Raw genomic sequence first — 14304 nt, 5'->3', positions numbered from 1 at the left:
AAGTTCCTCCATATTGACATTAAGGGTGTGCACCTCAATAGAATCCTCTTTAAGTGACTACTGGCTGATACATGGACGTCAACAGCTCACTATATTGCCCCTACCCCTGCATTCTCTGCTTGTATTCCACTGTATAATCTGCCTCTAAACCCCCCCTCCCCCCACCCACCCCACACATTAAAGACTAAAAGTGTTAGTACTCTGAAACACAAATAAATGATATCACTTATTGCCTGATGGATGATATACAAGATATCCATTTTTGATGTTGATCAATATCATGTGACTAAGCAATGCCTTTCTGTACATTTTGGAGCAGCCGAGCTCGCCGTCGTCTTCAGGGCTTTGGGTTTAATTTAGTCGATGGCCGACCACTCATCCTATTCACAACTTTTGAAAATAAGCAATCCTTCACAAACTGTTCTCCCATTTCCCCCAGGTAGGATCTCTACACGTTCATTCATAATCTGTGACGAAGATGCTCTTGATGCCGCTCAACCAGCCTCTTTTGAGCTGTGCACTGAAAGACTGGCTGAGCAGCAGCTAAAGGTGATAGGTCCAATTCTTTTGTTTTCACTTTTTTTCTGTAAGGGACCACCTCCAGCCATCTTAAATTTATTTCCAGGCTCTCTCTCTTCGACTCCTGGGTTTTGAAAATCCTGGCACCTGCAGTTTGCGCCTTGCCAAGGTGGTAAGAGTAATGAGGTAACTCGCTGAAATTTCACCCAGATTCAAGTTATTTCCACGGGAAATATTGTTGAATCTCTTATCCCTAGCTAATTATAAAGAAACAAGAATGACATTTTGTCAGTATTCTCCCAACCACCTCTGCTCTACCTCCCAAACAACCCAACAGTCAACCACTATAGGCCCACCCCCCCTTACCATTTTCCCCCACCTGTTCCCCCAGTGTCTCTACACACAACCTCACTGAAGGAGAGAGGGTGAGAAAGTGATTCCCATTTCATGCCATGGTCTCTTTCCCTGGCAGTCTGCGGTCGTTGAAGGTGTGCATGTTGATGACCTCCTCCGTTTTCACCATGACGGGCGGCTGGGGCTTGTGTTTGAGCCGGCGCTGGCACTTGAGGGAAACCCGCAGCTCGTCCACCATGGCACTGCAGAAGGACCTCTGCGGAGGAAAATAGAAAAAAAAAAGGAGAACAGAATGGGTTTCAGACTGCTTCCCCTCGTCCAAATGTTATGGGCAAGAGAACAATCCTGTTCTCCCTGCAGGCAACCTCATTTTGTAGCCCACCCCTCCTCAACACCACCCACTACCTCAGCTCTGAGCTGCCACAGGGGGGAAATGGTGAAATACACAGTGAAGCAGGCTGGGAATGCTGGATGGGGATGGGGAAAGGAGTTGGATGGAGGGAGAGTGCAGTTCCAAAGGCTGCGTGGTAGAGTGTAAAATGTAAAGAGATGGAATCACTTAACAGTGTCCAAAAACATCTGTGGTGGTTTTGTGGTTATTGCTGGCCATGCAGGACTTTTTATGCATACAGTGTATGATGCACTGGGTTTGAAACATCCATGCTTGTATAGTCTCAGTAACGGTTTCACATCATCAATCTGCAATATTCAATACATTGCAACAGTAATTTTGTAATTAACCTTTTGAATCCTAGGCTTCTTTTCCTCGGTTTTCAGTCCCTTTATTTTACAGGCTTTTAGCAGAATCGTTACATGTCTTAGCCAGGCATATGCGCCCACAGGTTTTCAACACACAATTGTCACCATGAATAGGAACTGTTAGCAGTTCCTTTTTGCACTGTGACCATGGATGTATCACTATCACTGGATTACTATGACACATGAAAATCAAAAACATAACGATTATAAGGCAAGATTTGACCCTGAAAAGGAGGGGTGTGCATATTAATGCAGATTGAGTCCATTGGGTGCAAAAGGTGTGTCATTTTAGTGTGTTAATCAACTTTTACTCAGCCTGTCTCATGTACATGAACATGAAGAGTTATTCATTGTTTCTCATGATGCCTTTCCACATTCACAGATATCGGTGTTAACTTGTGTTTTCCACAACCCTGTCTCCAGAAAAAAGCACTGATATCGGACAATATTGCAAAAAAAACCCATAATGTTAAATTACAAAGTTTTTAAAATTCTTTCTGTCTGTAATATCTACACATGGCACCTATGGTATGGTTAAGGTCAAGGTAAGACTATGGTTATAGACAAAAAAGTAAATGAATAAATAAACTATGGATAAGGCTAGGCAACTAAACCCATTAGGGTTAGGGTTAAAAAAGATTGAGGTTGAGTAAAAAAAACAAAAGTAATCATTAATTGCAGGTCTATGAAGTGACACAAACTCTGCATGAAAGCAGTGATACATGACACGCTCATCCACATCCTAACTTTTTGCCTTGCTACATAAAGGCACATTACTTTCTACACTGGCACATTGAACATTGGTCATAAACCGTGAGCTGCAGAATCATCCAATATGAATGTAATTCTTTGAGGTACTGGGCTGCTCCTCTAGTACATGCAGATACAAACAATAGTAGGTACATTGATTATGATGGTATTGTAGCTTTACAGTAGTGCATTCCTACATTTAGAGACAGTTTGTCATGTCTTCTCAGTGTACACCGTGTCTTAAGGCTGCACTCCACTTTATTGGTTGTTAAAAAAAATGCCGCCTCTGCACTGCAGTCCTGTTTGCAGCTTAACTCCCAGTCTTGGAGTCAGGAGGTGTAGACAGGAGACAGTGTAGACACCAACCAGCTGGAGTTACTAGAGTGGTAAGGACACAATCCTTCACTGGCTTCCCACCAGCCAACACTGCCAGTTGTACTGGATGGAGCCAGCTGACCTGAGATTGAACCCAGATACCAGATGCTGATTTCAGGCTGAATAATTACAATTTTGCATGTTGAAACATCATGAAATACTTTGTACCTTAATGGAGGATCAATAGCTACACACCCGGTGGCAAACAATGCTCTTCTACTACACCTCTATTTTTCATTGTGTGTGACAGAGTAGCTGTCCTAGAAGTACTTTATCTCCAGGTTACATCACATCATTTGGTGTAGGTTTGGACAGTTTTCCACAGAAAGAAGAAAATGACACCACCGTACACCAAAATGTACTGAGTACTGCTCTTTTTGGTGTTTAGACCTTACCAGTGTTTTTGCATGCTTTGGATGCAGTTTTAGTTTATTACACTATGCTATGAAAATCAACCTTCAAGAGACATGAAGCTTGTTTGAGCTTGTTTCAAAGGTTTGTTATAGCTGCATGATAATATTGTTGAAAGTACACGTGGGTTCATTTGAAAAGACAGGGAATTATCAGGAATTTAAACCTGAAGCAACAACTAATACTGTGTATTATCCTTCCACAGTAATGCAGAATGAACATGTTTCTAAAGTTCTTTCATGACCTTGGAAGTATTGCTGTTGTTTCTGAAGTCAGAACAAGCCAGTAAGTGGACCTTAAGTGGACAAGAGCAAAAGCAGATATGGTCACTTAATTACAGAACACAGGTACGTTTCAAGTGTCTGCCAGTTGATTTCTTGCCCTAATAAACTGATTGGAAACCACTGGCTGTGTGGAACCAAGGAAAGAATAATGTGCAAAAATGTTCCCTGGTAAAAATGCATAAATCCTGACGTCAGTAAAATTAGGGTCATGTTTATGAGAAGCAAAATATCTAATGTTGAAGACTTATTTGTTTTGATGACTTGCTAACTTGCTGCACTTCAGGAGACTCTTCTGCATTGAATATAACTGGCTGGTAAACTGGTTGGTAAGCACTGATCAGGATCCTGCATCAGCTGTGTTTAATTCTACTGGTGAGTACATGTACACTGAGAAAAAAATCTCCACATAGATTGTGATGAATCACTTTGGACAAATAAGCCAAGTCTCCAGTGGGGATAAGACACTTGTTTGTGTTCCACCCCCACTTTGTAACTTAACTCAATCAGACAGCTGGATTCCTACAGATCTTCATTTAAATAGTGCAGATTTATCCACAGGCTGTGATTCTCATACTGTAGCTGAACATCTGGACACCATGACAAACAATTTCACTGTATAGAGCCTGTCTGGATATGAATTACATGAATACATAATTAATGCAAAGACTTATGCATAATTGAATGATTAAATGTATCCACATTCTGTGTAACCCATTAAAGGGAAACCAATCCTCAAAAAAGAATACCGGTACTACAGCTGTGATGTGAAGACAGTTCTGTCTCAATTTTCTCAATATATACAGTAGAAACATGAAAACGAGACATATTACATATCTGTCCTTATCCTAAATCTCTCAAGCAATTTGAAAACTACTGTATTAATACGTGTCTTCAATGATGTCATCAGAGCAGTGCTGTACTGTACTGTGACAGAAATAAAGAGAGAATGCTTTGACATGAAGATAGATGTAAAAAAAGAACCCCATCTTTCTAAAGCAAAGCACTCCATGACTAATATGAGAGGTGGTCATGTGACAGTTACAGAGATATAAGAGGAGAGAATATTATAGCCTACAGTAGGTGGTGTTACACTGTCAGCTACAACACAAGATGATACTGGACAGAGCTGCAGAAACACCCTGAGGCGGCTGGTGACAACTAATACTGAAATGTAGAAGCTGCTTTGTCAAAATATGCTAATAAATATCATAAAATCTTCAATAAAACTCTCAGTAAATTGGCAGCCATGATGAATGGTGGTTTGATCATGGTTCAGTGGTGAACAGAATATTAATTTTGCATTAGGTTTGTCTAGTTATATATTTCATTTTAGTTCATTTTTAATTTCTGTACTAGATTTAAATTTCAAATTCATTCAGATTAAAGGATAAGTCTGAGATTTTCCTTTTTTTTTTTATTGTCAACAAATCCGATGTGCAGAGCCAAACCAACAATGAACTGATCTACTAAGTATTGTGTGTGTATCCAAAGTCTGATACAGGGGTGTTGGCTGCAGTGTTAATCATCAGGGGCTGAGCTCAGATTCTTCTCCATCAAAAAACTTTTAAACACGTACTTCTAAATAGACTGTTTCCATGCATTGTTTTTTTTTCATGCATGTGGGTGCTACACATTGCTTAAAACATTTGAAAATTGGAGAAGGAAGAGTTTGGATTCAATTTACCACATAATCTATACATGAATATTCCAGCCACTCAAATGTCTCAAACCAAACTGAGCATCATATCAGATACCTACTACCATTATTACAAGCCTACATGATGGAAAATCCTCAAAACCCATAATACAATGGCAATTTCACAAATGACAGTTGAAAACAGCTAACTACTGAAAGTGACTTTCATCATTTGGTTGCAAAATCATTGCTGATGGACCTAATGGATATGAACCATAATATATGATTACACAAAATACTGTATATTACTGTATATTAGCTAGCTAAGGTGCGATGCAAAGTACGTTAGCTGTATATAACTTATGCTCTGCTCATATTATGTTCACGTAACTTGGAACTCATAGTCATTTAGACATCTTGTTTCCTGGCTCAACATGAGAGGATGTTTGTGCCACTGCTTCAGATTCAACCCCTTTACTGGTTAAAAATCTTCGTATATCCATTTTTTCCTCACACTGACAGACTGTGTGAGCTGGTGTTTGGCGTAGTAACCCCATCACCTGAAAAACTGACAGAGACCTGCCATGTATTTTCCTGGTCCTGCTTGCCTCCGTTCCATTCACTGAAGATACAAAATTACAACACCGCCGTCTTCTTTAGTGACAAACCAGTCAAAGTAGAGAATTATTCAGGACTAAAGAAAACTTTTTCGGGGCTACAGCGTCACATCTGCACCTGAAAACCCTTAGGTTTTCAGGTGCAGATGGTTTTCAGGGTTTTCAGGTGCATTTGGTCCCACACATGTCCTGTATTGTTGCAGTCTGTGACTTATGCAAGTGTTCAGTCTGCCTCTCTCTGCATCGCATATGCATTTAGGGGAGGACAGCGCAAATAATTGGAGGAAACATGTTAACAGAGATTAACAAAAATGAAGTAGTTAGGCTTTCATTAATGAACACAATATCTGATTACTGTAACACAAACGAACATGGGGAGTCTTTATTTTGTTAAGACACTGTGAATGTGTAGCTGCATTTACCTCAGTAACATCCATATCAACACCATCTCCACCTCCACCTGCTGCACTCTGAACTGGAGGACTGTCCCTGGAACAATTCAGGACCTGACTCCTGACTGCAACTGCTGCCTTAGTAAATCAGACACTGAATACACAAAGATTGCAGTCATAAACTCATAGACAACAACTTTGCACACGGTAAAATGCCATTTTCTTCATAAATCTGGCCCTCAGTGTTGTAAAACACCAGGGTGTCAACCTGTGAGCAGCTCAAGGAGAAATTTAAATTGATCTCGGCTACTTCAGTATCAGACAGATCTGTTTAAGTTAGAAATTCCCTATGTGGTCAACAGTATTCACTGAATACTGTGGATTTTCCAAGATTATCTTGACACCTGGAGCCATCCTCCCAATCAACTCAAGCAGTAGTCTGTGACAGGTAATGCTAACATACAGGACATCACAGGAGTACGTCTTTAGACAGATTTGTAATGGCTCATTGGATTTGATATGAAACAATGACTATATAACTGCTAACTCTCACTCACACTCTTACTTTGAATGTGTACATCATATATGGATACATCAACTTATCTATCCATGCTATAATAGTACCTGCTTATCCTTAGTCTGTAGGCTACCTGCCTGTACTGCGTGAAAAGCCTATTCTATCACAAGTCTGATACATGAAGACAGAAAACCATTCAAATCTACGGGCCACTGAGAGTTACTAGTTCACCTGACCTGGATGTTTTCATGCCTGCACGAGGAAACTAGAGCAGCCAGAGTAAACCCACACAGACATGAGGAAACATACAAACTCCACACAGAAAGGATTTGAAACCTTCTTGCTGTGAGATGTATGCATACCCCCAAAGGGTTAAAAGGACTATTGGTCGGACAGTGTTTACACACAAGGGATGTGGATACCTCAATTACCCTTAAAACTGAAATTCAGCCCTTCATAATAGTTGTTTCATTTGAATTACATGTGTTGGAGTATATATAGGAGTATTTATATCATTAACAGCATTGTGAATGCTCACTTCTGATCCCGAGTCAAGACAGCAGTGTCACAGACATTCTACAAAGGTAATGACATCACTGTAGGGTACTGAAGAAATACAATTTACTGAGCTTTGAGAATTTTAGATTATTCTCAACTCTGTGCCTAGTTTATAAAATTTTAAATGGTTTGGCCCCTCTTCCACTATGTGACTTTGTGTACGCTCGCTCAGTAAGTTCTGTTAGATCCTCCAGAATATCCTCTATACAAGATTGTACCATACCATTTCATCACATGCATTTGTGCAGTCAGCTGTGAAAGCCACAACTCAGTGGGATGTCCTACCTGATGATATGAAGAACTGTAGTTCAATCAGTATGTTCAAAACCAAATTAAAAAATCTGCTAGAAGCTACTCACCTCTGTAACCACTGAATCTACATTTCATCTCGTGGTCATGAATGCAAATAATCTTGCTTTTAATTTGACAAACTTACATTATTAATTTCTAGTTGACATTGTGGGCGTGTGTGATGTGCTATTGTGTGTAGCTTTGTATTTTGTATGGTGTCCTGTGTGTTTTTTGCTTTGTACTGTTTGTTATTGTGCTGTTATATGTTTTAATTGTGACCTTCCGAATGGACTGCAGATGAAAATTATCTATAAGCTAACTCTGGTACAGTACATTAAATGGTAAAATTTATGTTTAACACTGTATACGGTCCCAGTAAATACATAAATAAATTAATGAATAAATAAAGATGGAATGGAGAGAAAATGCTGCAGATATCTGGTGGGCTACAAAGTGAAGTCTGGGGGGTCAACAATGGTATCATTATTATTGTTACCATGGAAACACAACTCTTACTGTAATTCTGGAATACCTTACAGTGGAGTGGATAACATTTTAGGCTAGTAAGCCCTAGTTTAGTAGTGTAATATTGCGCAGGTATCTTACTCTTTGACCAATAGGCCCTAACATGTGATGTTCTGTTATGAGGATGTCCCGTCAAGAGGAGCATCACATGTAATGAATAACTACAATGTTTTCTACACAACGTATTTCAATTTTAAGATGATTTACCACCAGCAAAAAATCACTTTAAAGGACGGGTTCACAATTTTTCCAGTCTGTTTTATACTATAGTCAGGAGTCCAAATGAACAGTGAAACGTGTTTTTCTTGCTGTAATCATTCCTCTGGTACATACTGACCATTAGAAGATCCCTTCATAATACACTTACAATGGAAGTGATGGATGCCCACTGTCCTCCTTCTGTGCAAAAATGTATTTAAAAGTTTATCTGAAGCTAATGTGAAGCTTCAGCGTCCAAATGAGTCAAATCAAGTAGGTATCTTTCAACGTTACAGTCTTTTTAGTGTCAAAGTCCCTCTTTTTGTTACTATACTTCCACCACAAGGAAAACACTGTCCAAGGAAACACAAAGAGGGAATTTGATGCTAAAAAGACTGTAAATGTGTCAGATATCCACTTGATATGACTAACTCAGACTGATGAAGACTCATATTAGCTTCACATCTACTTTTAAATGCATTTTGCACAAAATGACTGTGTGGACACACTGTGGATTTTGGCCTCCATCACTTACATTGAAAACACATTTGAAGGATCTTTTAATAGCCAGTATGAAGCAGTGAGGAAAACCTCTTTCAGTGTTCATATGGACAACTGACTGTTGTTGTAAGACAGACTTGAAAACTTGTGAACCTGTCCTTTAAACTCTCAAAAGTGAAGCTCTAACAGCAACTGCATTAGTGTGCATCTGTATATGGTGGATGGCTGGAGGAAATGATGTGGATCATCAGGGAGTTGTGCATTAAGCAGATTGATGACACGCAAAACTGTGCTTTGTGGTGGACTTACATACACAAACACACACTCAGAAACACAAGACACAGCTGAAACTCACTCATACAGGACTATGCAAGAACATGTTAAATACATACACAAACACAAACCCCACAGGCATCTCCACACGTGCGCACACACTCTCAGTGAGCAGTGGGTTTTACAGACCCATAGAGTATCATCACTTATTGATGCACATTGTATCTCGTCGGACTTGAATCCTATGTTGCTGCATGCCCAATTAAACTGCTGCTTCTTCACATTCTCTCCTCTTTTCTCATAAGCTGCAGTGGCATCTGCAAATACTGTGTGATAGAACACCAGCAGCTGGGAGCGGAGCAGTCCTGCTCCTGGAGCGGCTACATGGAAAAGCCATTGTGTGTGTCTGCTCCCGGATAATGGGAGTTTATTGTGACGAACAAAGTGTTACTGTTGTATTTGAAAATGATCATTAGCACTGTATCTCAGTGTATACTTATCCTATATAGTTATATTCACATGCAGGCGGGATGGAGACACAATGAATGTGACTAGATGTGAGGTCTTCCAATGTGTATTATAATCACTCACATGCTAATTTAAAGGCCAGCATTACGATTACTATTAATCTGCCCCTGTGACCATTGATAATGCCATTTATTGATAAAGAAATGGCAGAGGTGCTATTTTAACATCAAAAAATCGATTCCACCTTGATTCTGAGACAATAACTGTAAACAAGTGAATGGCTGCCTGTGTCTTTCTATTTCATGCAAATTTGCTGAATTGAACTTACTGCAGCATCAGAGATGTGTCACTAAATAAAAAGGTAGCATCTAACAGTTTCTTTTTTTTGGTACTAGGTTTTACAATAGCTGATTAAAACACTGATATCATATCCTATATTGTATGTTTTATTTGGCTGTTACTAGAACAAGCTAATGCTACAATCAACTGATGGTGTAAACAGCAACAATGCCACTCGTTATACAGCAGTACTGAGTGGCAAAGAGGTTGTGACATGACAGGAAAAAAAACTGATTACTTTCAAGTACATTCCATGTAGTTTGAATAATTTTTACATGTGAGGTTTACTCAGAGTAATGTTGGCTTTAGCTTTAACCTCAATAGAAACTTGTGTTAAGCTTTTATGCAAGTTTCTTTAGAAGCTACATAAACCATATGCTACTTGTGACTGGCCAGTGCAATGAAATTATAGTCTCTGTGCCTTGTATTGTGTGCCAACAGGTCAGGCTTGATGAGAAAATATGCTTAAGTGCTTTAAATTACACAAAACAGAAAGAGAAAACTCTTCCACCCTCAGAAAACTAATCCTGTGCAGTGAAGTTAAGAACCTAGGAAGAGAGATCATAGAAAATGTGGAAATAATTGACAAATATCCATGCAATGATAATGTGTGTGGGGCAAAAACAAAATCAAAAAACTATATTGGAACTACTGTTGGTCAACCTTGGGAGAAAATTTGACTTTACTACTGCAACACATAGGGGAAGCAATTACCTGGTAATGGATGAATGTGTCTGCCTATTAGACGATTTGTTCTTTCTCTACTTCTCCTACGATTTCAGTTCCACCAAATGGTTGCTGAATCCATGTTTTATTATATGTTTTTATTTATTGCTTTATTTAAAGCTGGAGTGTTTTGTCTCCCCCTTCTGGCAGTGATTCTGGCAGTGATTGCCTGACACAGGCATCCACCAGGTTTTATCTCAAAACAGTATGACCAATAGCCAATTCACCACTGGACATAACTTACTGTTGGGGCTTTTAAAATGGTGGATAAATTGTTTTGATCGTCACACAACCCCCGTGAAATGAATCATTTCACTATCAGAATTTGATCCATTCAGTCCGATAACATTTGGAAAGTCTAGAAGAGCCGCATGATTAACAGCCAGACAGCCAGTGCGGGAATGTCTCCCCCGACATGAGATTTAAAAACTCTGTATACTGTGACATACAGACAGATTTATCTGGCAGTGATCAGGCTTAATCAACATTTAGTGAATTCATTTAATAAGGGCTTGAATGTAACGGATGTTCATTTATATGTAAAAGTTCTGTACTGCAGGTTTAACAGGGACAGTTCACATTAACAAACATTGCTGAGTTAGCTGGCCAGTCCCTGGACACATCTTACCCTAAAAAAACACTCCAAATACAATTTTAGTTGTAGGATTCGTAGCATTTAGTTTAAATAGATTTAACATCACAGTGACGAGGATGTTATCAGAGCTGTGCAGTTATGTAAAAATAATGCATATACAGAAAACATTAGCAGTGACTGTGCCACTTATGTGACAAGGCTACCACACCGTGGTTTGACTTCTATACATAAATTATTACAAGCTCTTATCATTAAAGCTGTATGCAGTTGAAAAAGCTGAGAACACGTATCAGTGATTTTATGGTGTATTATCATCTTATAAAATTGTGGTGAACATTTTGGGCAAATGGACTGTTTACACAAACAGCAGGCACAGAGCAACATCAGCATTGATTTGGAGTTGTGTTTGTGGCCATGTGATGAATGTAAGTCCAACAGTCACTCTCCTGTTAGCTCTGGTTTGGTCTCCACCTACTCCTGAGAAAAAATATAAATATATAAATATGTTCACCAGCTAGTCACTATCTTTTTCTGACTGTCTGCTGAACCTAACTCTGTACAAACATTTTCATTAGTTGCCTCCTCATATGACAATGAGGTAGATGGGAGCAAGGAAAAACAAAACAATGAGCTAAAATGGTAAAAAAAAAAAAAAAAAAAAGAAAAGCTCCAGAACGCTGGGGGTAGCTGCAGAGATTCTCTGTGGGTTCGTCTATATGAGTGAGCCCTTTCCCATTACACACAGTCATTTGATCCTTTTTAAATATGAAATGATTGATTGGAGCAGCTTTTAGAGTAACAGCGCCACAGAAGTGAAGCAGAGGTTACCATCGATTCATTTGTATACAAGAATTTTGACAAAGCATCACAATTAATTCAGATAATTATCTGTTAGCATTTAAAATGCTACATTTAGCACCTTTAAGTTGACAATTTTAGGATTATGTGTATAATTTAAAACCACCATCTCTGCTGTTTGTACAGGCATGACATGTCTACCTACCAAACAGATGACATTTCTAAAAATATATACTCTTCTTATGTATTTTTCACAGTGCACCTGCTGACTGTCTAAGCCACTCTGAAACAGGCTTTTCATAGCTATTGATTTTCCTCCCTGTAAAATTAAATGGCATTGCAGTGTTTTTTACCAGTAACAGCCATACAGCTCAGGCTTTGGGGAGCACTGGGCCCACTCTGCTCGGGCTCAGGGGACACATCGCCATCATAGCTGCCTGCTAGTGGCACGTTGGATTGATGGCGGCTGCTTAGGGTCATTGGATTACAGAGTTTTTATGACACTCAACAATCAGCCACAGCTGTACCGCCACTCAGCACTGCGGGACAGCTCAGAGGAAGGGCCTGTCTGCTTTAAGGAGAACGGAGATGTCGTAAATCTGACGCTGAGAGCAGACATTGAAAGGGAAAAAGGTTGCATTTAGTCCATGAGATTATTTACACAGGCACAAATGATTAACGGTTTAATAAAACTGTATATCATGAAGACATTTCCAGGTGGATATGGTTGGTTTAATCTCATACTGTATGGATTTTATAGATGCAGTAATCTAAAAGTAATCAGGAGAAGAGATGATTCATGGAATACATGTTTAGCAGATACACTAATCTGGAAAAGACACCAAAATCCAAAGGTCCCTCACCTGTGATAGTGAATTAATGGGCTCCGTTTAGCTTGAATGGAGGAGGAACAGATGTGAAGCTGTGATGCAGATGGGATGGGGCACGGCTGCGCTGTAATCCTCAGTTTACTCTACGTCTCTGGCCCCCGGTGGGCAGTAAATGATTAGCTGCTCTGAGGGTTTGTGTAATCTGTGGGCTCCTCTGAGCTGTCATACACATTTGGTGCAGTGCAGTCTGCATTCTGCTCAGTGGATGAACCGTGTTCTGATTGCTGTTTCATTCTTTGTCTGTGTGCACGTCCACCTGCATGCTTATTTTTGTGAATACAAATGTTTGTGAAGAGGAACTCAACGACTGATAAAATAGTGAGAGATTTTATGTCCACACTAAAGGCCATTATTTTAGTCCTGAAAGTCAGACTATGACCAAATATGTGTTCCACTATTCTGACACACCCACTCTGTCCCTGTTGTCCATGAACGATTTTGGAATCTGTCAAGAAGCTAAAAAAAAAAAAGAGGTGAATCTGTATTTATGAATGAGCTTTATGTGTAAGTGAGATGTGAGCATTTTTACAATTCTGAAGCTCCAGTTCAGCTTGTGGAATTCTCTCTGCTCTTCACACCTTCTTTTCTCCCCAGGAGTAAGAGGATCATCATAGGGGATGCATTTTCACAATTTCTAATAATGCAAAATTTCACAAGGAATTTTAAAAAAGAAAAAAAGCATCTGCAATTACAGATTTGAATATATACGTATCAAAAATCAATAATAGACCTTCGAGGTTGTAAACTCTGTATATGTGTATATATATATATACAAAAACAAGCAAATCAGTCTGAAAGTTGCAGTCTCATGAAGACCTTTTTTCAAATGAACTGGAAACACAACATGAGACTGACATATGTATTTACAAGAGATATAAAACTAGCAGAAAATGTGAAGTTCTTGTTAGTTTTTTCTATTTTTGAACCCATTGACCTGGCAGATTGGAGTTATATTTATACAGATTTCTCAGATGTAGAGCTGAATTGAGGACAAAAATGTAACTGATCATCTTAAAGATCCAATGAAATGGGTTCTTGAACTGCTACTCCCTGGAAAATAATGCATCTTCAGTGGTGAAAATCCTGTCTTTCTGCTTGCCCTATCAAATCAAACTGACTTTTATCTCCATAACTAAAAAAAATAGAGCTAAAACAGAGCCAAAGAACCTCAAGTTTTTGGTGTGTTAGTTGTCTGAAAAACCTGAATGGTAAAAAAAAAAAACCATTGGAAAAATTATAACAAAAGAAATGTGATGTGTTGATTTTGGTGATGAGGTTAAAAGTCCACTAAAACTATTATATACAGTACACACAGTATACACATGTACTGTATATACTATGTACACTAAACATGAAGAACAACTGGAGACTGGTCTCTTGTGGTCTCACAATAAAGTTGTTGCTGGAGTTTTGACCTTTTCAGACTATTCCCTTTCTCCATGCACCTTAGAAGTAGGTGCAAGAATTCCCTACTCTGTGCAGGCCGGCTATCTAGACTGCTCCAAGTGACTAGTTTCAACTTAGGACA

General features: G+C 39.1%; 1 protein-coding gene across 1 annotated transcript in view; it reads right to left on the bottom strand.

Annotated features, from left to right (window-relative positions):
* Positions 1 to 909: 909 nt before the first annotated feature.
* grik2 (glutamate receptor, ionotropic, kainate 2) overlaps positions 910 to 14304 on the bottom strand; it is a 201829-nt gene continuing 188434 nt past the window's right edge. Inside the window, exon 16 of the mRNA XM_042423288.1 lies at positions 910 to 1129. Coding sequence (XP_042279222.1) covers positions 965 to 1129 — 165 coding nt within the window. The 3' untranslated portion in view covers positions 910 to 964. The remainder of the gene's footprint in view (positions 1130 to 14304) is intronic.

Source organism: Thunnus maccoyii, chromosome 10, assembly GCF_910596095.1.
Source record: "Thunnus maccoyii chromosome 10, fThuMac1.1, whole genome shotgun sequence".
Lineage (NCBI taxonomy): Eukaryota > Metazoa > Chordata > Actinopteri > Scombriformes > Scombridae > Thunnus > Thunnus maccoyii.
The sequence above is the reverse complement of the archived record's forward strand: the minus strand, read 5'-3'. Positions and strand labels throughout refer to the sequence as shown.